This window comes from Trichomycterus rosablanca, chromosome 15 (assembly GCF_030014385.1).
Source record: "Trichomycterus rosablanca isolate fTriRos1 chromosome 15, fTriRos1.hap1, whole genome shotgun sequence".
NCBI lineage: Eukaryota > Metazoa > Chordata > Actinopteri > Siluriformes > Trichomycteridae > Trichomycterus > Trichomycterus rosablanca.
This window is the reverse complement of record NC_086002.1, coordinates 33,059,859-33,080,135: the sequence shown is the minus strand read 5'-3', so window position 1 is coordinate 33,080,135 and position 20,277 is coordinate 33,059,859. Positions and strand designations below refer to the sequence as shown.

The following is a 20,277-nucleotide window of genomic DNA, read 5'->3' as shown; positions in this document are numbered from 1 at the left end:
CAGGTTTCTTGGGGAAATCCAAGAGGGTTGCAGCATTTGAGGATTATTGCAGGACAAGACTCCCCTTTGCAGCTGTAAGAGCCTCAAGTCTTGGCGTTTGAGAATTTGTGCCTATTTGGTTGGGCCAGATTCCAGTCCGTTACTCCTCCCAGTTGGCCGTGCCTGGTATACCTCCAAAGGGAGGCGTCCAGGAGGCATCCTCATCAGGTGCCCGAACCACCTCAACTGGCTCCTCCCGTATTGCTGAGCTCCTCACTCGATCACGGAGAGTATGCCCAGCAACCCGGTTGCTTTGGCATATCCGCGACCTCGTTCTTTCGGTCCCTACCCAAAGCTCGTGACCATAGGTGAGGATAGGGACATGGATCGACAGGTAAAGTGACCGCATTACCGTGGTGCAATAGCGGCGGGAACGAAGGAGACAGGAGTGGAGAGGAGGTGGCGTGGAACCGGTAACCAGGTGATTGTAGTTGGTTCTACTGGCGTCCGTGTGAGCGTTTACCAGACTAACCACTTCCTTCATGCTGAGCACATTTCATGTACGCTACACCTACACGTTACAGCTATACAAGACAACATTTCCCATGATGCCGTGCAACGACTGCGAGAGCAGTGAGTCGAACAACATCCACAGTAAGCTGGTGAATGCAGAAAACCACAGAAACTTGCTGGTTAACCACCTTCAATCTGAGATAGTAGAAACCACAAAAAGTGCCTTTATTTACTTTCACAGACAGTTTTACTCTGGTCCAGAGTTCAGCACCTCACAGGAAACGTTCAAGCAGCACTGACAGTACCAAAGCCTCCAGTTCCAGTACCAATGGAGAAGACCTAAAACTAGGAGACTATTTTATGTCCCTCGGCTTGGTCCGGTACCTTAAAAAAAAAAAACACCAGGTCCAGTATGAAAGGTTCTAGTACTGGGTGTTTTAGTTCCACTATCAAAGCTTCCCATTTTACTGCCAAAACACTTCCTTTCAAAGGCTACAGCTACAGAAGCTTCTGAAGATTGTAGGTACCAAAGTTGCCATTACAGTACCAAAAACCAGCTCCAAAGTCTTGGTGTCTCCGCTTCTAGCTCAGATTTAGTACCAAACGTTGGAGTTCCAGCATCAAAAAAAGACCCCATTACTACAAAGTCCAGTATAAGTACATTGTTTGTTCCCGTACCCCTTAAGAGTGGCATCACGATGCACTAATATAATAATATGCATAAAGGGGCAGGATAATAAATGGATTACAGTCACTGGATCATGGCATAGATGTCTTGTGGCTTGTCTGTAGGGTCGGAACCTTCAGCGCTCGGTCTGGGGACGAACCTGACGGTGGAATAGTGGATAGAAACTGTTGGGGAAGAGCGAGGTGACGGAACAGGGCGGGATTCTGGGCGATATTCGGATTGATCGATGCAGGAATAAACCACCGACTGGCTGAGCGTCGGGGTGCCGTCGACGTCGAGATCCGGACTTTGGGGTGCATCTGCTGGGGCTGTACTTGTATTCGGAATATCCTCATAGATGTAGCTGTCCTGAAAGAAGGAAAACACAAGGTGACAAGGTCCTGGTGCCATCTTGTGACGCAAATGGATGGTTATACATGCATAAAGACTGGAATAAACTCAACACCCACTTACCCTGCCAGGTTTGGGAGCGTTTTTGGGGTCTGCGGAGGCTGCAAAGACGATCGTGACAGATTTTAATTTGGAATATAAGCTTGCGTACAATTAAATTCAATATAAAATGCTTAAAACAGTGTGCACAGAAGCCATGAATGGTAATTGTTCACTTTATAGCTCTATGTAAATAAAAAAATTAAAAAATAATTTTATTAATGATATAATAGCAGCTTTTGCCTAAAGATTCTAGAAGAAACCAGATAAAACCAGTAAAAACACGTATTTTGTGTCCATTTTGGTGCTTTTTCTGTAACTGAAGGATTAGAAAACATATTTAAAAAATAATTTAAAGTCATTTTATTACTTTTATAAGCTAATTGTGTGTGTTTTACTTATGAAATTCGCTTTACGTTTGCTAATAATTAGCCGTTAGCGCTGTGGTTTGTTTACCTTGTATTCGGGTCGATAATAAAGACATGAGCTCCATCTAGTGGTTCACTTCATAATAGCATAATAAAATACAACATATACCATTTATTTTACCCCAGTGCAAGCTCAAAAATTGATTATAAAAGATAAAATTTGGATCAGGAGTGCTTATATAATTATTATTATTTATTTTATCAAGTACCTCTTGCCATTTTTGTCTTGTTCCTCTTGGTTATAATGAAAGTGGCACTGAGGATCCCGCTCACCAGCACTACCGCTGCAGCTACCGAGAGTCCGAGAAGCACGTGTCCACCTAAAACAGGAAATAAATCAAACACCAGGTGAAGTTATTTTGGCTGAAAGTGTTTTTTCTCTCATCTAAATCTGCATGGCACTTGGGTGGCACCACCTCTCAGATACGGGATTGTCCTGGAACCCTAAGATGGATTGGTGCCCGGTTAAGGGTATGCCCCGGCTCGGCGTCACCCTGACACGGGTAAAGCAGCGGATGAAAATTAAGTTTTAAGCACTAATGCCCCACTGAGGAGAGAACAAAGCACCGAGAGTCGAATAAAGAAGTGAGATCGTGAAAAAAAGTTTGCACTGGGTTACCTTTCAGAAATGATGCTTCTTCCTGTGTTGGGGTTTTAGGATCTGCTTTAAAAAAAAAGATTTAAATCAGTGTCTTGTATTATTCCAGATCTAGTAAAGATTTACATCCATGGTTGCCTCAAATTTCTTTGCTAGATGCTTTTATCCAGAGTGGTGTGCAGCTGTGAAGCTAATCCAAGTCATTAAGGGTTAAAGTTCTTGCTCAAGAACCCGCCAATGGTTTGGGAGTCGGGGTTAGAGGTTAGAGCCAGAGCTGAGGTTACTGGTTGTGGGTTAATGCTGGAGTTAGGGTTGCGGTTAGGGTTAAAGTTGGGGTTAGGGTTAAGGCTGGAGTTAAGGTTTAGGTTTGGATTAAGATTGGGTTTAGGGTTAAGGCTGGAGTTAAGGTCGGGTTTAGGGTTAAGGCTGGGGTTAAGGTTAAAGTTTGGGTTAAGGTTGGGTTTGGATTAAGATTGGGGTTAAGGCTAAGGTTAAGATTGGGGTTAAGATCGGGGTTAAGGCTGAGGTTAAGATCGGGGTTAAGGCTGAGGTTAAGGTTGGGGTTAAGGTTGGGGTTAAGGCTGAGGTTAAGATTGGGGTTAAGTTCAGGTTTAGGGTTAAAGCTGGGGTTAAGATTAAGGTTAAGGTTGGGGTTAGAGGTAAGGCTGGAGTTAAGGTTTGGGTTTGGATTAAGATTGGGGTTAGGATTAAGGCTGGAGTTAAGGTTTGGGTTAAGGCTGGGCTTAAGGTTGAAGTTAGGGTTAAAGTTGGGGTTAAAGTTGGGGTTAAGTCTGGGGTTAAGGTTTGGATTAAGATAGGGGATAAGATCGGGGTTAAGGCTGAGGTTAAGATTGGGGTTAGGTTTAAGGTTGGGGTTTGGGTTAAGATTGGGGTTAAGATCAGGGTTAAGGCTGAGGTTAAGATCGGGGTTAAGGCTGAGGTTAAGATCGGGGTTAAGGCTGAGGTTAAGATCGGGGTTAAGATTGGGGTTAAGATCGGGGTTAAGGCTGAGGTTAAGATCGGGGTTCATTTTAATGTCAGGATTCGGGTTAAGATCGGGGTTTAGGCTGAGGTTAAGATTGGGGTTAAGATTGGGGTTAAGATTGGGGTTAAGGCTGAGGTTAAGATCGGGGTTAAGGCTGAGGTTAAGATCGGGGTTAATTTTAATGTCGGGGTTTGGGTTAAGATCGGGGTTAAGGCTGAGGTTAAGATTGGGGTTAAGATTGGGGTTAAGATTGGGGTTAAGGCTGAGGTTAAGATCGGGGTTAAGGCTGAGGTTAAGATCGGGGTTAATTTTAATGTCGGGGTCTGGGTTAAGATCGGGGTTAAGGCTGGAATTAAGGTTGGGGTTTGGGTTAAGGTTGGGGTTAAGGTTGGGGTTTGGGTTAAGGCTGAGGTTAAGATTTGGGTTAAGGGTTGGGGTTTGGGTTAAGATTGGGCTTAAGGTTGGGGTTTGGGTTAAGATTGGGGTTAAGGGTTGGGGTTTGGGTTAAGATTGGGGTTAAGGGTTGGGGTTTGGGTTAAGGCTGAGGTTAAGATTTGGGTTCAATCATCAAGTCACAGAAAACCTCCAGAAACCATTAAAACATCACGACTTCCTCTCACGTCTCACCGTTCTTGATGTTTGAGGGTTCTGGATAACCTTGAACTTCTTGCTCGATGTCCAGGTTGACCTCCGTGAGCGTATCCCGCCCCCACGTGTCCACGCCGCACCAGTACTGCCCGGCGTCCTCCACGCTCAGGTTCCCGATGCTCACTGTGAATTCCCTCAGCTCCTTGTCGTCCCTCAGCGAGACTCTACCGTCCAGGGTCCGTAATCCTCTCCGTTCCAGTCTCACCAGGAGGTTCTTGGTTTCAGGTTTACCCTTGGTGAGGTACTTGGGGTAGGTCTCGCTTCCTCTTCCATATGGACAGCGGATGGTAGCGTTTCCTCCTAGCAATGCTTTCACTCTGACTCCTCCAGACACCACTGAGTGTACAGCTAAGGAGAAGCGAGCAGCAATTCATAAGTATTGGGACTGTAGTGTTTCAGAAATACCTACAGATTGTATATTATGTGATTTATGGACAAAAGTATTGGGACGCCACTTCTAATCATTGGATGACCCTTTCAACTGACCTCAACCCCGCCACTCGACAGCTCTGGAAGGAACCAGAAAATCAACTGAGGCTGAACATCGATGCCCAGCAATATAAATGCTATTCTGACCGACTATTAAGGCTGAGATTCAAACCCTGGACCCTCAAATCCCAGCAGTAGTGGGCTGCACCAACCCGTGATCATCATTAAAACATGTACAAGGGTTCTCAGAGACCAGAACTTACCTCCGAGAAGAGTCAAACCCACGGCTATAACGTTCATGATGATGCTGGGACGTTGTCAAACTTTCAGTCTGGTTGCAAAGGCAGGAGATAACGAAGGGCATCTACGCCGCAGACAGCAGAAACGCCAAGTCACCCAACCACAAGTCTGCAGTTCCTACTGCTAACCTGGGAGGGGAGGAAGTGTGTTTGTGTGTGTGTGTGTGTGCCCAACTTCCACCTCAAGAAACCAGTACTAGAGCCTAACATAACATTATGACCACCTCCTTGTTCCTACACTCACATATAGGAGCACTTTGTAGTTTTACAATTACAATTAAATAATAATAATAATTAAATAGTTATACAATTAATAATTAAATAATAATAATAATTAAATAATAATAATTAAATAATTATAAACTTAATAATTATAAAAAAAATATAATTAAATAATAATAATAATAATAATAATTAAATAATAAAAAGGAGAAAGAATTAAAGTGGAATTATTTTATTTATTAGCAAACAAACACAGGAAAACTGTCCTAATAAAGTCATATACCACAATCCAAAATCTGATTATTAAAAAAAATAAAAAAAATCTGAGGCACTGCCGACTGTGTGCCACACCGAGGTGTGCAGAATCTCAGCGCTGGTGCACCAGTGGAATGTCCTGCTAGGTGTTAAAAATGTTCCAAAAATATATATTTTGGCCTGGGCACTTTGATGGCACCAAAGCTACTATGCTAGCCCAGCACCGCTGGTGTAACACAGACATGATTGAATGTTCGCTTCTGGAAGCCATGCAACCGATTGCCGCCATGTCTAGGGTTTTCCTGTGGACCGTTTTACACCAGCTTTATATTAGCTAAATTTATCGTGCTATAATTGGGTTCGGCGGAGTGCTCGGGGGTTCGGCTTGTACCGGACGAAGTAATTAGATCTGTCAGTGGTAAAGGGTCTTCCATCCTGGGGGGTTCGGCAGCAGAGGCTGGGATGTTCGCTTTTGGAAGATCACTGAGGCTTATCTGCTCGTAGAAGTGCGGGTCCTGCAAGTGTAAAAATGTTATAGGGTAAGTTGCCATTGTCCACCAATATACGGCACCCCTGGAGCCAGCAGGGTTAAGGAAGTCACTCAAGGGCTCAACAGTACGGTAAGTCACCAGTGTCAGCCAATATACAACACCCCTGGAGCCAGGAGGGTCAAGGGCGTCGCTCAAGGGCTCAACAGTATGGTAAGTCGCCAATGTATGGCGCCCCTGGGGTCGAGAGGGTCAAGGGCCTCGCTCAAGGGCTCAACAGTCTGATAAGTCACCTCTGCCAGCCAATGGACGCTGCCCCTGGGGTCAAGAGGGCTCAATAGTATGGTAAGACGTGATTGCCAACCAATGGACGCCGCCCCTGGAGCCAGGAGGGTCCAGGGCGTCTCTCAAGGGCTCAACAGTACAGTAAGTCACCACTGTCTTGGAATAAACGGCACTCCTGAAGCCGGAAGGGGTTAAAGGTGTTGCTCAAGGGTTCAAAAGTACGATAAGACGCAAGATTGCCAACCAATGGACGCCACCCCTGGAGCCAGGAGGGTTAAGGACGTCACTCAAGGGCTCAACAGTGGCTGCATGGCAGAACCAGGATTTAAAGCCAGAGATTTTGGACAGAAGTCACCGGGGAGACTATCCAAGGGTTGCTTGCTTGCCCTTTGGGAATAAGGATAGGGGTTAGACCATGCTGCTCCGATTTTTGTAAGTAAATACTGCCTGTTTACCTCTGCAGCCTCTCCTGCATCCGGCGGTGGTGTACCTGGAAGAGAGAGGAACCGAACCTCAGCTAGATGCTCTCACAAAACACTTCTTAATGAGGCGTAGGAGACGGTGGCGGCGGCGTACCTGTCCCGGCCGGTGTCGTCCTGCATTTGAAGGCGACGAGGATTCCTGACGTCAGGACCAAGGTGGCGATCACCCCTCCGACATACGCCAAATGGACTGAATAAAATACAAGAAGAATACAAAAGTGTTTGGACGCCTAACTAGGAGCTTGTCGGACAGGCAAGTGTGACCTCTGTGTAAACTCTTTCTCACCAAGCTGTAGACGAGACCTGGTGTGATGAGAGGGGCTTCCTGTATTGTCTTGTCGACTTCCTGTGCTGTAAGTTGCTGCTGCGATAGAACTTCCTGTTCACGAACACACGAGCATCACCACGACACAAAGGAAAATAATCAAGGCGGGTGGTGCAGTTGTGCCGGGATCTGCTGAGATCTGGGGATCCAGGATTCGGATCTCGGAGATGCTATCGGCCCGTCTGGCGTCTGCTTTTCACATCTCTGGAGCCGAGAAGGTTAAGGGGCCTTGCTCAAGGGCCCAACAGTGGCTTAACTGTTCGATTGATACCCCAAAGCTCTGCCCACTGGGCTACCACTGTCCAAAGAGGGCCCAACACTGGCAACCTGGCAGTACCTTAAACACTAGGCTTCAACGGCCCTATCCAGACCTCTGAGATTTGAACCCTGGATCCGCTGTGCCAAGGTCAGCGCTCTATGCTCCTTAGACAAGACCTTACCAGTAAACCAGTTCCCTATGGGCGTGCCAACAAACTAGACCCATATCATTCCAACGCCAACAGCTTACCTTCCGTACCTGGAGTTGCGGTCGCGTTTGGAGACTCCCGTGTCCGATTGCGTTCCAGATGTTTAGAAGCAACTGCACAGAGATAGATCGGATTAGCCAATCAGAACGCAGCGTACGGACAGGCCCAGATAACGTGAACTTGACTTACCCGCGATGACCATCAGATTGACCCGAGCGATCAGGTGGGACGTGTTGATCCCACAGCCGTACAGTCCCGAGTCCTCCATGCTGAGGTTGGTGATGGTCACGACGAACCTGGTCTTCTCGGTTTCGTCATAAAGGCTCATGTTGTATTTAAACGTCTGGATCTCTGTACCGTCGCTTTCGATCAGCGTCCTACAGCTGCCGAGGATCATTTTGCAGAAATACTTGGGACGCAGTTTATATTTCTCTGTGTAATTGCACACAATGACGCCGGCTTTGCCTTCTGTTCCGTTTTCCTTCGTCTCCGGTCCTGCACCCACCAGGGCAACTACAAGGAACAGAAGCTAAGTTAGCCAACATCTGTCGTGAAGGCTGCACGGTGCCCCGACTTCACCCCCGATGGACACTGCTAGCGTTGGCGCAATTTGGAATGTCTGATCGTGCAAATGCTGATTGCCTTTCCAGAGGAGTAAAGGCTGTTATCGCTATTAAGGGGGGTGTCATTTTGGTACGCAATGACTCTTGGCAAATGTAAGGCAGTTGTAGCTTAGTGGCTAAGGTTGCTGGTTCAAGCCCCACCACTGCCAGGTTGCCACGGCTGGGCCCTTGAGCAAGACCCTTAACCCTCAGTTGCACTGTAAGACATCCAGACCCTTACGGGAGTGTCTACAAGGATGCCATGCCAAAGAGGAAGGGTTAAGGGCGTCGCTCAAGGGCTCAACAGTACACTAAGTCGCCGTTGTCAGCCAATATAAGGCGCCCCTGGAGCCGAGAGGGTTAAGGGTGTCACTCATGGGCTCAACCGTATGGTAAGACGCGATTGCCAACCAATACATGGCACCCCTGGAGCCAGGAGGGTTTTCTTTCAGTCCTGAAAGTGCTATCGAATGACAAGCCGGCCAGCGTGAGCGTCTACTAACACCTAACCCCACCACCCAACGCCACCCAACCCAAATCTTCCCCTCTTACCTAGTAGGAGAGTGAAAGCGGTCCTACAAAAGGTCTTCATCTTGGTTCTTCCGGTTCCTCAGGTCCTGTTTCCGAAAGCGCCGTGGCTCTACGTTCGAAGCACTTTCAGAAGTGAAGCCCAGAGGTTGCCAGTCGCTTCAGTTATCAACACATGACGTCACAAAGAGTGTGTGTGTTGTGTGCAGGGACCTGCGAGTGCTCGACGGGGGCAGGATGTGGGTTTTGAGGTTTTGGTGTCTCGGTGACCTGATTCAGCTCTATTCCAGCAGACGTTAATAAAACAAAGCTACACCGAGTTTATAAGGTGTGTCCCAATACTTTTAACCCTATGGTGCACCTTATTCACTCTAGTCCCAATGTCTGAATTATACCCATGACTTTAAAACAGGATGTCCTGCCAACCTATATTTGTGGCCACGTAGTGTAGGTGGTCAAATTCAGTATCTAAAGACGTTTACTTGCCTGCAGCACCATCTGCTGGCTGACCAGGAAAGCCACAGCAGCACCGGCAACCACATCCACCCACAGGCAATAATCGGAGGCTTCCGGTGTTTGGCGACCAGAGGTTAAAAGTTCAAGAGACTTTAAGAGAGGTTGATAATAGACACCTTTTATTTTTATTATTTAATATGAAACAATATTAATAAACAAAACAATGTGAAGAAATTTAGGGTGTAAACAACAAGCTGCTCCTGAAACAGGTACCTGAAGTAAAAACAGACGTCTCTTGTTTTGGGTTGATGTCGTGTATGAACCCAGTCATGTAGCAACGTCTTTTTAGAGTCTATAGACGACCCCAAACCTAGAGCGTCCTTCCACGTTACATTATATGGACAAAAGTATCTGGACGGCCCTTGGAATGATGGAATTCCAGTATATTCCAGTCACCCAGGTTGCTCCGGGGCCATAAGCTTCCAGTTCTAGCTGAAAAGGTCAAACAAAGGTGTCCAAATATTTTTGGCCATATAGTGTACATAATATAGAGCGTCTCACGGTTGTGTTTTGGTTGCCCCAGCTAAGCTCTTCTTCACCTTGCGGACGGTCGCGTATATGGCGCTGTTCGGACCCACGATTGACGTTGAACTCGGTGTAGTCTTGACGGTCGCATACGGACACTCCAAAACTCTCGGTGGCTTTCTCGGTCTCGGGTTGTTCACGATGAAGCCACTTCCCGTGTCGAAGTCGATGATGGAGTAATGGAGGTCGTCGGGCTGTCTGGAGAAGTCAGGCGTAACCCCGGGGTCTACGGCGGAGCCTGAATCCCGGCGACCGGATGGAGGGGTTTTGAGGTCTGGAGCCGTCGCCTGATTGGTTGAGAACAAGGGTTCCGCTGCAGGGTCACCGTGCTGATTGGCTTTGTTGCGCTGTTTGATAGTGAGATCAAATAATTAATTTTACTAGCTAACGTTGGTTCTTCTGATTGTTGTACCTTACTTACCGGATAGTTCAACTGCCTCCGCTTTAGTTTCACCAGCGTAAGAAAAAGAATCACCAATAACACCACCAGAGCCGCCAGTCCGGCACCGATGTAGGCAACGTACGTCCCTCCTGAAGAGGGAAGATGAAGATAATTAGATAAATAAATAAATAAATAAATTGTCATCCGGTAAATGAGACTCAAACCAGTTACTCACGGTTCCCAGGGGGTCTTGTCGTGCTCGCGGTTCTTATCGATCTTGTGGTTAGGGGTGACGATTCTGTCGTTTTCATTGTCTCTGAGAAACAGAATGTAGGATCTAAGCTCCACAATATCAAATCAAGTTTGGACAAGAACAAAAAACCTTCTGGAAGACGTAAGCAGGTTCGCCAACAAAGGAGCTGGCAAGTGTGAAAGGGAGGAACCGTGATATACAGAAAAACTTCCACCTGGAGCAGATTAACACTCACAAGGTGACAAGAAGTGATTGATCAAGGATAACTGCGCCTCTGTGCCCCCTCTGCTGGCCAAAAACGGCAATGCAGAAGTATACAGACAGGTTTGCCAACATAGGAGCTGCCAAGTGTGAAAGGGAGAAACCGTGATCTATAGAAAAACTTCCATCTGGAGCAAAATCACAACAGGTGATTAATCGGGGAAAACTGCGCCTCCATGCCCCCTCTGCTGGCCACAAACGGCAATGCAGAAGGACACAGACAGGTTTGCTGACAAAGGAGCTGGCAAGTGTGATTAATCAGGGAAAACTGCACCTCTGTGCCCCCTCTGCTGGCCACAAATGGCAATGCAGAAGTATATGGACAGGTTTGCCAACAAAGGAGCTGGCAAGTGTAAAGGGAGGAACCGTGATCTATAGACAAACTTCCACCTGGAGCGAGATAACAACAGGTAATTAATCAGGGAAAACTACGCCTCCGTGCCCCCTCTGCTGGCCACAGTTGTTACTGCTACAATTTGTTTTCTTTAAAATAAAACTCTATTTATTTTTACTTACCTGTTCCGCTAGAAGTGCTTCCCTCCGTAGAGGTTGGTACCGGGTACGACGTGGGTGCCGGAGCTAAGACAAAGGGCAATAAAAGAAGTCGAGATGTTGGAACATAGAACGTTTTATGACGTTATCATAGTTTCGTTTCTGATGAGGTTATTTTGCATCCCTGTTTTGAATATAAAATCGACGATGTAAATCCATCGTAGAGCAAAAAACCCCGCCAATCACTATCGTACGTTTGCATACAATCGGAGCGTTTTGCGGTCACCGATTTGACGCCACTGGATATTACGTATGCGTTCCGGGCGGAAGCTAAACAAAACAAACGAGCTCCATAAAGACCTGAGCCCTGATCTCAGCCCTGCTGAACGTGCAAGTTTGTCCTAAATGGGCACAAATTCCCATACCCGGCACACTTCAGTGTCTTCAAAGTCTTGTTTAAGCCCACACAGAGGTCACAAAGGAGTCACTCTGTTTTAATAGAGCTTGTTTTTGATACAGGGCATCCGACAACCTCACGGTCGGGTGTCCAGATACTTTCAACCATACAGTTTATTTATGAATTGTTCATTATTTTTGTGTGTGTTCCTGAATTACGACAACTGAGCTTCACGCGAGAGGAACCTCCGATGAGGAACTAGATCAGTATCGCATAGATCAGCAAGAAACAAAGAGCTGTTACATAAGTAAAACTCCTGATTAAGACTTCACAACAAACTAGATATACTATATGGTCAAAAGTATTTGGCCACCGGACCGTGAGCTTGTTGGACGTCCCACCGTGATCTATAGAAAAACTTCCACCAGGAGCGAGGTGACAACAGGTGATTAATCAAGAAAAACTGAGCCTCCGTGCCCCCTCTGCTGGCCAATATAATTAATAAGATATACTATATGGCCAAAAGTATTTGGCCACCTGACCGTGAGCTTGTTGGACGTCCCACGTTGCACTGTAATCTAGAAAAACTTCCACCTGGAGCAGATTAACACTCACAAGGTGACAACAGGTGAAAACTGAGCCTCCGTGCCCCCTCTGCTGGCCAGTATAATTAATAAGATATACTATATGGTCAGAAGTATTTGGCCACCTGACCGTGAGCTTGTTGGATGTCCCATGTCCAACCATGATCTATAGAAAGCCTTCCACCTGGAGCGAGGCAACAAGAGGTGATTAATCAAGAAAAACTGCGCCTCCATGCCCCCTCTGCTGGCCATTCTAATAAATAAGATATATTATACGGTCAAAAGTATTTGGCCACCTGACCATGAGCTTGGTGGACGTCCCATTTCAGGGCTTGGTGCAGGACACCGGAGTTTTTTGGTTTAAAACTGAACTTTTCTTCACGTCTTTATGGACGCTCCCTCGTCATTCAGTCAGATTACCACTTACAATTAAAGCGCCTCAGTAGGAGCATTTTAAGGGAGCTAAGAATTTAGACACGCCCTCTTCTCAGTTTGTCCCCAAGTTCCATCAAAACTTCCTTACCGTCTGATACGATGAGATCTACCTTAAGGTAGGTACATATCCAACCCCGTTTCACACCGCACCAGTACGTCCCGGAATCGTTCGTCTTCAGGTCGGACACGGTGACCACGAAGGTCCCGGTTCCCTCGTCGAACAGTGAGAAGCGACCCCTGACCGAGGGATTGTGTTTGCGGTCGCTCTGGATGAGGACGTCCTGGGGTGTGCGTTTCGCATTGCAGAAGAACTTGACGTTCTTCCAGGCGAACAGGTGAGAACAGGTGATGCTGACGTTTCCTCCGACGTGACCCCAGACGGAGAACGCCTCCACAGCAGGACTGCCTATAACTGAACCAGAGTTAACAGGGGACAAGAATTAGAAGTGCTTCTTCTTCAGGTGGATTGTAGGTTTGTAGCTGCAAAGATAGATTTAGAGATTAAAGGAAGAGAGAAGATGGGAACAAGTAGACTCCTTGTATTTGAGAACCAGAAGTGAAGTCAAGACTGGCAACGGGCTTGGCATTCACCAAGCTACCATTGATGAGAGCCTCGATCTGGCCAGGAGCCTCATATGGAGGAAGCCCGGACTTGATGGACTGGAAATCTCACAACAAACCACATTAAGTCCTGCAAGTTACTCTACTTTGGACGTAGGAAGACGAGGAAGACCGAGAAGTAGACGGATTGACGTAACTAGTCTGCTACAAGCGACATAAGACAGATGACCCTACAGTGCATCACCTACCTGCAAGGGTACAGAGGAGTCCGGTCAGCAGAATCATCGTTCTCTCCTGTAGATGCCGTTGATTGTCCGTCGTCGATGCTCTCCGGTCCGAGTCGCGAGTTGAAGTGTGTTCTGCAACGTCTGTGTGACACTCTCCTTCCCCAAACCACCAATTTCGCTTTCGTTAAGGTTCTCTATCTCTCGAGTTCTCTCCCTCGCAGACGTGGTTCGTACTTTCCTCTCTTTCCTCGCAGGATCACATGAGCGATGTCGCAAGTCTGAGAAGCTTCATTCACAAAACCGCTGCGCGAAGGGGAAGTAATCGAGGTCTGTGTGAGAACCTGGCTCTCTCTCTCTCTCTGTAGACAGTCTCATTTTATGTCATCCTAGACTCCCGAGAAGAGGGCATGTCTAAATTCTTATATCCCTTAAAATGCTCCTAGTGAGGTTGAGTGATAATCTGACTGAACGACCAGGAAGTGTCCGACCCTCAATGCTGAAGGCAATCCATGTCTTAGCTGATCAGGTAGGCAGTAGGGAGCAGGGCGGGTCGAAAGGTCTTCAGACAGACCCAATATCTTCTTATTATTAACGTACACAAACTGTAGATGAAAAAACAAAGGGGTTTAGATAGTGCCAAGTTCCATTCCAAAGGCAGAGCTGTATTGAGTACAGAGAGTCACGCTATGCTCTATAAGAATCCTCCACCACTCCACTTCAGGAGTTGCAGTGTCATATTTGGCAAAAAGCAGCCTCTAAGTGAAGTACTTTCGGCTGATGATGGTTCTATATTCCCAGATACGGATGCACTTCATGACTGAGCTGAACGCTGGGCGATGATGTGCCAGTGCGTCATGATTCAGACAGAACGCTATTTAAGGTAGCGCTGCCCTGAACGGCACTCTGGCTCCGAGGAGGAAGAGGAAGAAACATATTCATGAGGGTAATGTGGATGTTGTTGTTGTACTCGCCAAATGCAGCTCGGATTTTAGTGACGAGCCACACGACAGGACGGTAAGACTAGAGTCTTTGTTCTTACTGATTTAGTCTTTGGTGTTTGGTGGTCAGATTTCAATTACTGCGATAATTTGAGCAGTCAGGTCTTGGAAGGTCCAAGGTGGACCAATATTCTCCTATTTTTATTAGAGGAATGTAATTTCTTCTTATTTGTCATATATACATATACAGACCCAGCTTGTTTGGAAGCTGGGGGTCAAAGCGCAGGGTCAGCCATCGTACGGCACCCACAGGGTTAAGGGTCTTGCTTAAGAACCCAACAGTGGCTGCATGGCAGACCTTTCAGTCGATAGCCCAAAGCTCTACCCACTAGGCTCCCGCTGTACCAGAATTGGACTCACGACCCCTGGTTTACAGGACCGGTGCTCTAACCCCTGAGCCATGGGTGGCACTCCGTACAAGGCGATGCCCAAACTTCTTAAAGCGAAACATCAGAAAAAATACATTAAAAATAGATAAACGTGGCCTAATATAGAGTTAACAGCATTAAATATAGAATTTTTACACGCCCACTGTCATCTCTATGCACGTCTGTCCATGTCGCGGCTCATTTCATATTAAGGTTCTATTTAAATGAACTTAATTTCAAGGTTTAAGGCAATTGAGGTTTAAGGGCCATGCTCAAGGTCCCGACAGTGGCAGGGCTCTGATTACTAGTCCTGTACCTTAACTACTAGGGTACACATGCACCTATAATGCAGATTTATGGTCTTTAGCAGATGTTTTTACCCAAATGCAAGCTAATGAGGCTTAGGGGCCTTGCTGAAGGGCCCGACAGTGGCAATCTGTCAGTGGTAGGTCCAGTGACCTTCAGATTACTAGTCCAGTACCTCAACTGCTAGGGTACACCTGCACCCATAATGCAAATGCAAACATTTAGGATGTTTAGCAGATGTTTGGTGTTGAGGTGTAAGGGCCGTGCTCAAGGGCCCGACAGTGGCAGCGGTGGGGCTCTGATTACTACTCCAGTACCTTAACTTCCAATGTTCTACGATTCAAGATATTAAGGCTTGCTAAAGGGCCCAACAGTGGCAACCTGGCAGTGCTAGGGCACGATCCAGTGACCTTCTGATTACTAGTGCAGTACCTCAACCCCTGAGCTAACCCTTCCTGATATGCTCTTGGGAGTAGACCACCAGTATCACCAGCAGCAGAGCGAGAAGAAGGTGAAGTAGTTGGCTCTCTGTCGTGTGTTGACGTCAATGCTGGATGAGATTTTTCGATTTCAGTCCAGAATGTTGTGAGAGTTCCACTGAAAGATCTGCCACCCATTGAGGAGAGTCTAGCGAGAGGAACCTGCCACCAAAGGAGCTCTGGGAGCAAGAGGGAATGTAGGGATGTAGGAGCTGTGAAGAGTTTTAGGATTTTTGAATGTTGATAGCAGGAAGTGTAACTAAACACCTTGGTGGTTTTTACAAACACTTTAACTCTTGATTTCCTAGACCCGAGAAGGAATGAACTAGAAATCCAGGACTACCCTTTCTCCTCCCTAGATTCGATGCTTGCGGCAAGTCATCAAACCTTCCTGGCTACTAAACGGCCGAACCAGCCACGTCCACAGTTTTTTAACAAATAACCCATGCAAAACACCGTCTCAGGCGTCACTAAACAAGCCGTGCTTTGAACATGTAAATGTTCCGAGAACAGACGTAGCATTTAACTCGGCTGTCTAGAAGGTGTTTCAATTGACGCACGGTGCTTGTCTTCAGCAAGCTGATTGGTTCTTCACTTGCCTCTCCTGTCCGGAGATTTCTCCTCACACTACAGTATGGCCGCACTTCCTGACCTACCAAAGATCCCATTTCTTGACCTACCAAAGATCCTATTATTGACCTACCAAAGATCCCATTTCCTGACCTACCAAAGATCCCATTTATTGACCTACCAAAGATCCCATTTCCTGACCTACCAAAGATCCCACACTGTTTACCCATCACATTCTGTTTGCCACATAGTGTAGTTCATCACGGCCCCATTTAGTGGGGGAAATATATCAGGCAGCAAGTCAACACAAAGTTGATGTTAGAAGCAGGAGAAATTATCAAACGTGAGGATCTGAGAGCCAAACTGTGATGGCTAGACGACTGGGTCAGAGCATCTCCAAAACTGCAGCTCTTGTGGGGTGTGTCCCGGTCTGCAGTGGTCAGTATCTATCAAAAGAGGTAAACCGGCAACAGGATCATGGGCGGCCAAGGCTCATTGATGCCTGTGTGGTCCGATCCAACAGACGAGCTCCTGTAGCTCAAACTGCTGAAGAAGTTCATGCTGGTTCTGATAGAAAGGTGGCAGAATACACAGAACAGCACAGTTTGTTGTGTATGAGGCTACATAGCTGCAGACCAGTCAGGGTGCCCATGCTGACCCCTGTCCACCGCTGAAAGTGCCATTAATGGGCACGTGAGCATTGGAACTGGACCACAGAGCAACAAAAGAAGGTGGCCTGGTCTTCAGGGGTCTAGTGGAGTCACTTTTGGCAGTAAAAGGGGGACCAACACAATATTAGGAAGGTGGTCATAATGCTAGTTTCAGAAAATACCAAATTCCGTCCTATGTTCTTTTCTAATAATACAGATTGTGCTGCTGATCATCATGGTGATGATGATGATATCCCGAATGGTTTCTTCCCTACCTCTGAGCTCTGAGGTGAGTCCCTGGAGTCACTCTGAGTCTCTCACTACATTGTTGGCTGAAGAAGCTTCCAGAAAGTGCTTACTTTGCTTGTGCTTTCGTTGAGAGAGCTGCAGGAGTTTCCGAGGAGATTAGTGAAGCTGTAGGGTAACTCAGGTTTCCTCTGATGAGATCTTTCTTGTGTCATGTGTTTCAGGAACTCTTGGTGAAGAGGTGTGGAATGTGACCTACACCACAACAAATCTCTGTGCTTTAAAGGGATCTGCCGTGTTTATAACCTGCTCTTATAGACACCCTGCAGGTCTTATGGTGGTAAAGACGTTTTGGATGGTTAACCTAGTGCAGCAGACCGATCTGCTCGGTGAACCAGGCTACTCAGGTCGAGTGCTGTATTTTCTGGAACCGAATAAACACACCGTTAGAATAAACGACGTGAAGAAAACTGATGAACGTCAGTATTTCTTCCAATTCCTAACAAACTACCCAGCAAGAACAATTATGGGGGTACCTGGAGTTACCCTCAGAGTTGCAGGTAAGACACCAGATGTGGAATATCTTTATAACTGAAACCAGGGGGTAAAGCTGATGATTTTGGGGCTGTTGTGCCCAGTGTCACCCCTGAATGATCCACTATGTCCGTAATGTCACTATAGGAAACTCTAGTGTAGGTCTCACTTCTTTCTTTCTCTGCCGATCGTCTTGTCGTAGAACTTCAGGTGAGCGGTCCTTCAGAGGTGACAGAGGGAAAATCAGCTGCTCTGATGTGTAGCACCACCTGCGATCCGACTGTCTGGGTGTTCGCCTGGTACAAAAATGGCGTGCTGTACCTGAGTGCGGTCAGAGTCGAGGATGCAGGCGATTATAGCTGTGCTGCGGGGGGATACGAACATTTCCGCTCTCCTGCTCGAAGCCTCGCCGTCAGATGTGAGTTTTGATCGCTTGTTGCAAATAGGATTGTTTCAGACGGGTCTTTATTGAGAAAAGCTCTTGTGGAGGGTCCGGGGGCCCTACAAAAATTACTATACATCTATACGTCTATAAACTCCCTACATTTGAGGCCACCAGTGTCTAGTCACCGTAGACTAAGCGTTACCCTGATGCCCATCAAATAATCTTAAATACCTCTGGCTTTACCTTACCAGAAAGTGGTTGGACTTGGGAAGTGTCCCGATAGAAACTCTTGATTTTTTTATTTTTCTTCCGCTGTAGATTCTCCTAGGAACATCAGAGTGTCCGTCTCCTCCGGTGAAATAGTCGAGGGCGATTCACTGGTCCTCAAGTGCAGCAGTGATGCTTACCCACCCGTGGAGAACTACACCTGGTTCAAAGAAGGAAAGACCTCGCCTGTGGGGTCTGGACGGGATTACAGCATCGCGAGGATCACCGGGGAACACGCCGGATTTTACCAGTGCAGGGCGCAGAACGACGTCGGGGCTCAGAACGGAACTGTGCTGATCGCCGTTGTGGGTAAGTGCTGTAAGGTAGACTGACGTCTTGACTACCTCTGCTTTTTTACTTTGATGCGCCCTTGAAGAACCCTTAAAGCTTCTTAGCTTCCAAAAATCGGATGGTGCTAAATCGATCGATTACTCTCCCTCCGACTCCCTTTGGCATCGGTCTAGCATTCGTCACCCGATGGCTTTGCCGCTGGGCTGGTGGAGTTGGTGGTCCAACCAGGTGGTTGGTACTTGATACTCAGGGATGCGCCAATCGAGTTACCTAGCTGGAACTGTCGTTTGGTCCTCAAACCAAAGATTTGAAGGATCAACCGGACAGTCGATGTTCGTACGTTAAATGATTGTTGTTTTGAAGTTCTATCTCCAGGCCGCTCGGTGATCCTGTACGCGGCGCTCGGGTTCGGATCCATCTCCTGCGTGGTTGCGGTCGCTCTGTCCGTGGCGTTCTGCTTGAGGTGAGCATAAATTATCATATTTTCACTTGGCCTCTTTGTCTAAGCAACGAATACCGTTAATAGAAGGATCTGATTTGCAGATGCAAGAAGACGAACAAGACCACAGGTGAAGAAGAACCAGGTGAAGATCTCTACCAGGTGAGCCCTCAGTGGACGAATTGTGACTAAGCATTAGCCTAAAGACCTCCTAAAGATAATTCTTCTTACAGAACGTTGGGGTCAGGGCTAGGAACGTGCCCAAAGACTCGGACCCACCGACCCAGCTAACTAATACGTACCACAAGGAGGAGCTGTTGGCATGTCCGCCAGCTTTGACGCTGCATGGTCTTGACCGGCAGATGGAAAACCCCAGACTTCCAGCCCACGTGGATACATCCGGTTCCTCCGAGTACCAGAATCTCTACGTGAGCCTCTCCGGATGAATACGTACACATTTACGCACCGTTTCATCTGCGGACAGGAAGTGTTTTACATATTTATTTCTCCTTCTTTCAGGTGATGAGGAACATGAGAAACAAATGAGACATGGAGCTGAAAACCCAGCCAAACAGAATTCATCTTGTGACGGGGACGTGAGGATGATGAAGAACCATGGAGCTTCATTTCTATTTTATTCTATAATGCATTCATCTGGATTTTAATGATGTTTCTAGCTGTCGTCTTTGAGAATACTAACTAAATAAAAAAAATAAAGAATTAATTTGAGTTCCTGCTGTTAATTGAGGGTTTTCTGGGTTGAACGGTGGTAAACCGACGACAGGGTCATGGGCGGCCAAGGCTCACTGATGCACGGACGAGCTCCTGTAGCTCAGACCGCTGAAGAAGTTCATGCTGGTTCTGATAGAAAGGTGTCAGAATACACAGAGCAGCACAGTTTGTTGCATATGGAGCTGCAGACCAGTCAGGGTGCCCATGCTGACCCCTGTGTACCACTGAAAGCACCAACAGTGGGCACGTGAGCATGGGAACTGGACCACTGCCATCCATGTGCCATCCTACCTAAGCATTGTTGTAGACCATGTTCACCCTTTCATGGAGACGGTTCCCTGATGGCTGTGGCCTCTTTCAGCAGGATGATGCTGGAACGGTTTGAGCAGCACAACAACAGCTTGGCGTCCAAATTCCCCAGATCTCGATCCAATCCAGCATCTGTTGGACGTTCTGGACAAATAAGGCCAGCAGTGGTAGCTCAGTGGTTAAGATACTGGACTAGTAATCACAAGGTTGTCGGTTCAAGCCTCACCACCACCACGGTTGGGCCCCTGAGCAAGGTCCTTAACCCTAACCCCAAAAACTGTATTCAGTCATTACATCCGATCCATGGTGGTGCCACCTCACACCTTACAGGAGTTAAAGGATCTGCTGCTGCTGACATGCTGGTGCCTGGTACCACAGCACACCTTCAGGGCTCTAGTGGAGTCCATGTTTCAATGGGTC

At 47.1% G+C, this 20,277-nt stretch overlaps 2 protein-coding genes and 1 long non-coding RNA gene across 3 annotated transcripts; 1 reads left to right on the top strand and 2 right to left on the bottom strand.

Annotated features, from left to right (window-relative positions):
- Nucleotides 1–5,486: 5,486 nt before the first annotated feature.
- Nucleotides 5,487–7,917, bottom strand: LOC134328503 (CMRF35-like molecule 1). Its single transcript, XM_063009593.1, has 6 exons — nucleotides 7,710–7,917; nucleotides 7,562–7,633; nucleotides 7,015–7,107; nucleotides 6,823–6,918; nucleotides 6,702–6,736; nucleotides 5,487–5,988 (listed from the first exon to the last, which is right to left on the bottom strand). Exons 1-6 carry the CDS (start codon nucleotides 7,915–7,917, stop codon nucleotides 5,788–5,790), a joined length of 705 nt encoding a protein of 234 aa, XP_062865663.1. The 3' UTR covers nucleotides 5,487–5,787.
- A 1,368-nt stretch (nucleotides 7,918–9,285) lies between these two features.
- Nucleotides 9,286–13,341, bottom strand: LOC134328502 (CMRF35-like molecule 8). Its single transcript, XM_063009592.1, has 6 exons — nucleotides 13,305–13,341; nucleotides 12,584–12,907; nucleotides 11,104–11,166; nucleotides 10,309–10,389; nucleotides 10,113–10,222; nucleotides 9,286–10,038 (listed from the first exon to the last, which is right to left on the bottom strand). The coding sequence occupies exons 1-6, from the start codon at nucleotides 13,339–13,341 to the stop codon at nucleotides 9,664–9,666; spliced, it is 990 nt and encodes a 329-aa protein (XP_062865662.1). The 3' UTR covers nucleotides 9,286–9,663.
- Nucleotides 13,342–18,354: 5,013 nt separating this feature from the next.
- LOC134329489 (uncharacterized) lies at nucleotides 18,355–18,979 on the top strand. The gene is made up of 3 exons (XR_010014884.1): nucleotides 18,355–18,395; nucleotides 18,741–18,840; nucleotides 18,921–18,979. It is a non-coding gene; the product is annotated as an uncharacterized LOC134329489 (long non-coding RNA).
- Nucleotides 18,980–20,277: the final 1,298 nt, after the last annotated feature.

Excerpts from the sequence above, each read along its gene's own strand:
- LOC134328503 (XM_063009593.1), bottom strand. The coding sequence starts at position 7,917 with ATGATCCTCGGCAGCTGTAGGACGCTGATCGAAAGCGACGGTACAGAG. Across the intron at positions 7,634-7,709 it reads CAATCTGATGGTCATCGCGG|TTGCTTCTAAACATCTGGAA; the intron begins GTAAGTCAAGTT and ends ATCTCTGTGCAG. Across the intron at positions 6,919-7,014 it reads CAGGTCTCGTCTACAGCTTG|TCCATTTGGCGTATGTCGGA; the intron begins GTGAGAAAGAGT and ends TATTTTATTCAG.
- LOC134328502 (XM_063009592.1), bottom strand. The coding sequence starts at position 13,341 with ATGATTCTGCTGACCGGACTCCTCTGTACCCTTGCAG. Across the intron at positions 10,390-11,103 it reads AAGCACTTCTAGCGGAACAG|AGACAATGAAAACGACAGAA; the intron begins GTAAGTAAAAAT and ends TCTGTTTCTCAG. Across the intron at positions 10,039-10,112 it reads GGAGGCAGTTGAACTATCCG|CGCAACAAAGCCAATCAGCA; the intron begins GTAAGTAAGGTA and ends ACTATCAAACAG.